General features: G+C 42.9%; 1 protein-coding gene across 1 annotated transcript; it reads left to right on the top strand.

The window, feature by feature from the left end:
- Window positions 1–2,550: 2,550 nt before the first annotated feature.
- On the top strand, window positions 2,551–3,001 carry LOC116376753 (dermatopontin-like). The gene has a single exon (XM_031838224.1). It carries the CDS (start codon window positions 2,673–2,675, stop codon window positions 2,970–2,972), a length of 300 nt encoding a protein of 99 aa, XP_031694084.1. The 5' UTR covers window positions 2,551–2,672; the 3' UTR covers window positions 2,973–3,001.
- Window positions 3,002–4,514: the final 1,513 nt, after the last annotated feature.

Here is a 4,514-nt window from a genome sequence, read left to right as displayed (position 1 = left end):
CACAAGTTCCCAACGTTAACCGTCACAAGTTCCCAACGTTAACCGTCACAAGTTCATAACGTTAACCATCTCCGTTTCACAGAGTTAACGGTCACAAGTTCCCAACGTTAACGGTCACAAGTTCCCAACCTTAACCGTCACAAGTTCCCAACCTTAACCGCCACAAGTTCCCAACGTTAACCGTCACAAGTTCCCAACGTTAACCGTCACAATTTCCCAACGTTAACTGTGACAAGTTCCCAACATTAACCATCACAAGTTCCCAATGTTAACCGTCACAAGTTCACAACGTTAACCGTCACAAGTTCCCAACGTTAACCGTCACAAGTTCATAACGTTAACCGTCACAAGTTCCCAACGTTAACCGTCACAAGTTCCCAACGTTAACCGTCACAAGTTCCCAACGTTAACCATCACAAGTTCCCAACGTTAACCGTCACAAGTTCCCAACGTTAACCGTCACAAGTTCCCAACGTTAACCGTCACAAGATCACAACGTTAACCGTCACAAGTTCACAAAGTTAACCGTTACAAGTTCACAACGTTAACCGTCACAAGTTCTCAACGTTAACCGTCACAAGTTCACAATGTTAACCGTCACAAGTACACAAAGTTAACCGTCACAAGTTCACAACGTTAACCGTCACAAGTTCTCAACGTTAACCGTCACAAGTTCACAATGTTAACCGTCACAAGTTCACAAAGTTAACCGTTACAAGTTCACAACGTTAACCGTCACAAGTTCACAACGTTAACCGTTTCACAATGTTGAACACAGGTTACAACGTTAATGCCCACTGCTCCAAACCTCCAAGTGTTTCCACATTTTAAAGAAACTGGAGCTGACTGGTGTCATGTGTTCTGGACCCAAACTCATCATTAAAAGCCTACAATCTGCTGCACAACCAGCCGCTCTCACCAAATGGTGTATGAATGAAAGAACAATTTGTAAGTCATTTAGCGTCCAGTAACGTATCATCTTCATCTTTGTTCTTCTTCACGCTCGGAGGAACTGACATAGTGTAAAGAGCGAGAAAGACGGTTCAAACAAACAGGACTTCCAACAAGGAGACCGGTGTTGTTGAGTTATCGTGAAGTTATGTTAGTGATGTTTGTTTCCATACTTATGTTCGATTTTTACACTTTAGTCACTCTACGTACTTATTTTAAGCAGAACCAAGTGTTTCCTAAACATTACTAAGTGATTGACTGAACATAACGGTGGGTGTTTCATGATAAAGACAGGCGTACAATAATAAACATGTGTAATAAAGATGTTGTGATGTTCATAAGAGATCTGGTTGATACAACAGCAGACAGCCATCAGCTTACATTGGCTTTAAAGAAGGACTGAGTGAGCTGGGACTGAGAGCTGCTGTTGGATTCAATGAAAAGCAGATGTGAAGTGAAGCCCAAATATTTATCTTAGAACATTCACATGTGCACATCTGACCCTTTTTAAAAACATACTCATCACTGGAGTACATTGAAATAACGGCTCAGTTCACTTGTGACTTCTCTGGTTGACTCTGATTCTTATCTTTATTTGCGGTGTTGGTGATTTAAAGGAGGTTCAGGTCTGAATGTGTTGGTGAGTCTGAATGTCACAGTCACATATATTATGAATGAAGCCCACATTCCCCAGCAGCTTGGCTCTAAATAGAGACTTTTAAATAGACAACTCTTTCTATTAATAGAGAGAGTTGTGCTCCATCTTGACTCTGGTGGAACTCCTCCTCAACATGAGCTGCTGGTTATTTTTAGATGCTTTGAGGGTGATTTCTCACATGGGATCAGATCCTCAGGAACACGTCCGTCACATGCTTTTCTCTCAACGTTAGTTTGTCAGATAACATTTGACAAGAATCAAGAAGCGCAAAGTTCATGAACACTAGGCGTGTTATTGTTTATAATTAAACTAATACGCAGTGTTGTTTAACTCTCCGAGCTCGGTCAAATATTACATAAATGTTCATGTTTATCATTCTGATAGATTTATCAGCACGGATCAGAAAACACAGAAAAGAGAATCCTGAAGTGAATGAGCACATATTCTGCTTTATCTTAATGTTAATATTATCCTGCAGTCTAGATATAAAGACTCGTTCTCCATGTGGAAGAACATTTCTTTCTTTCTGCCGGCTTCACCGAAAACCCTTCAATATTTGCCGTTGCCTTGGTTACAAAATGACTGTTCTTTATGTTTATGTCAGTAATTATCTCCTGAATATACAAACACTCCTGATGAAAACATGGTATTCAGTTTCATCTGAATCATTCAACATTTTAACAGAACTGTCACATTAGAATGTTTTTATGTTTTGAAATAAATGTTTTTTATTTTCCAAACTTCATTCACCGTGAAGAAGCTGATCTCATGTGATCTCATGTGATCTCATGTGATCTCATGTGATCTCATATGATCTCATATGATCTCATCTGATCTCATCTGGAGGTCTTTTAAGGAAGCCCTTCAGTACACAGAGACCTTTTCAAAGGTCTGTTTCTGAGTCCACCTTAAAATGCAGACAGTCCTCTCTTGGATTCGTCCCATGAGCAGCCGATGACACATCAGTCTGGCTACAAAACATCTGGACAACAAGAGACGAGGAGGCTTTTAAAGTGAGGCAGCTGTGAGGAGGAGCAGCAGACCGACCGACTCCTTTTCCAACATGAATCCTGCTCTGCTGGCGTTGGCGGCGTCTTTGCTCGCCACGGCGGCGGCTCAGTCTCACGACCACCAGGACATGTCCTGGGTCAACGGCTACCGCCAGAGCTTCAACTTCCAGTGTCCCCACGGAGAGGTCCTCGTGGCCACCAGGAGCTACTTCAGCGAGACGGACGGCTCGGACCGCCTGTGGTCGTTTGAGTGCCAGCCCACTCCGGAGGGTCTCGGGGAGCCCAGTGACTGCTGGTGGGACGACATCAACCGAGCTGGGATGGAGTGGTGGGTCTGCATTTGTAGAATTTAGAGTGTGTTTAAATTTATGTTCGTTATTCAAGAATCCAAACAAGTTGGTTTTCAGTAGTTTGGAAGGGTGTGAAGCTTGTGGCACAACAGAACTGTTTATGAACTGCAAACATTACATTTATTGTCTTAGTCAGCAGGGACGAACCTTCAGTGATATGAATAACTGATCCAGAATAATATATGACGACAGTAAATACGTTTACGTGCAATCAAATATTATTATTATTATATAGAATAATAGTGGAATATTTGGTGCATGAAGACCATAAATGCCGATCAGAGTCAGATCTCAGTCCACTACGTGGTGCACCTGTTCAGCAGCTGCGAACGTGTTTGTTCATCAGATAAACATTTCAACAGACTGATCCATGTGAAGACCACGTCATAGGAACATTTTGGGCCCATTGTCCCTCCAGTCAACAGGAGAAAGAACAGATCAAAGATTTGAAAAAAGCCTGATCCACTATGTGATGTGGTTTTTCGTCCTCTGACCAACAACACGGGTTGTTCAAGGTCACTATTAGCAGACAACAAAGGACCTCAAGACACTGATGAGCTTAAAGACAGAGACAGCAACCAGAGGACATATGTGGTCCTCTAAAGACCAGAGGACATCTGTGGTCCTTTAAAGACCAGAGGACGTCTGTGGTCCTTTAAAGATCAGAGGACATCTGTGTGCCATGAATATTCATGGCTACGTAGTCGTTGTATGTGGATTCGATTAACTTGTGTTCAACGTGGTCACACCGAGTCCCTGACCGGAGGAGGTCTGGCTGATCGGATCACATTGGGTGCATTTGAACGTGTAGCTTTATGAGGTCAAACTCTGTCCGATCATCGAAAATGATTTGAATTCCAGGTGTAAAGGGTGTCTGTGTTAAGGCTAGCTCAGCTAACCGTAGCTTAGCTGAGGTTACAGTGACAGAGTTGTCCGCTCTGCTTTGTATCGCTGTCGGCTAGCAATCGTTAGTTATATATGTTTTGTACCGTCATCAATTGTTGTTGGTTAAATCAAACACAAGTGAATGTCACTGATGACGTTAGCTCATGAAGTATGTTGGCGAGCTAGTAAACTAGCATACCCACTGAGCTAGGATTTTCATAGAAAGTACTTTAACCCTCTGAACCCCAAAAACCACCGGCGAAATGGAAAAGCATGTTTTCTATAAACAATCGCCAAAACTACACCGTTTATCTCAGCCAGAAGCTGTAAAAAACACCATTATCGTCAGATTTCCATCTTTCAGACGTCCCTTGAACACATCATGGGACGTCTGGGAAAATGTCAGGGAAAGCAACCGAAACAAAGCTTAACATTTTGATAATTCATCAAAAAATAAGTATTCTAAATGTCTCGTTTTGCCCCCAAATAAAGCATTCAGTTCCTCAGAGAAACTATGACTAGGAGAGAGGAGAGGGGAGAGGAGAGGAGAGAGGAGAGGAGAGATGAGAGAGGAGAGGAGAGGAGAGAGGAGAGGAGGGAGGAGAGGAGGGGAGGGGAGAGGAGAGGAGGGGAGGGGAGAGGAGAGGAGGGGAGGGGAGG

This window comes from Anarrhichthys ocellatus, unplaced genomic scaffold (genome assembly GCF_004355925.1).
Source record: "Anarrhichthys ocellatus isolate YVR2014 unplaced genomic scaffold, GSC_Weel_1.0 scaffold571, whole genome shotgun sequence".
NCBI classification, from domain to species: Eukaryota; Metazoa; Chordata; class Actinopteri; order Perciformes; family Anarhichadidae; genus Anarrhichthys; species Anarrhichthys ocellatus.
This window is presented reverse-complemented; position numbering and strand designations above follow the sequence as displayed.

Coding starts and splice junctions, on each gene's coding strand:
- LOC116376753 (XM_031838224.1), top strand. CDS start 2,673: ATGAATCCTGCTCTGCTGGCGTTGGCGGCGTCTTTGCTCGCCACGGCG.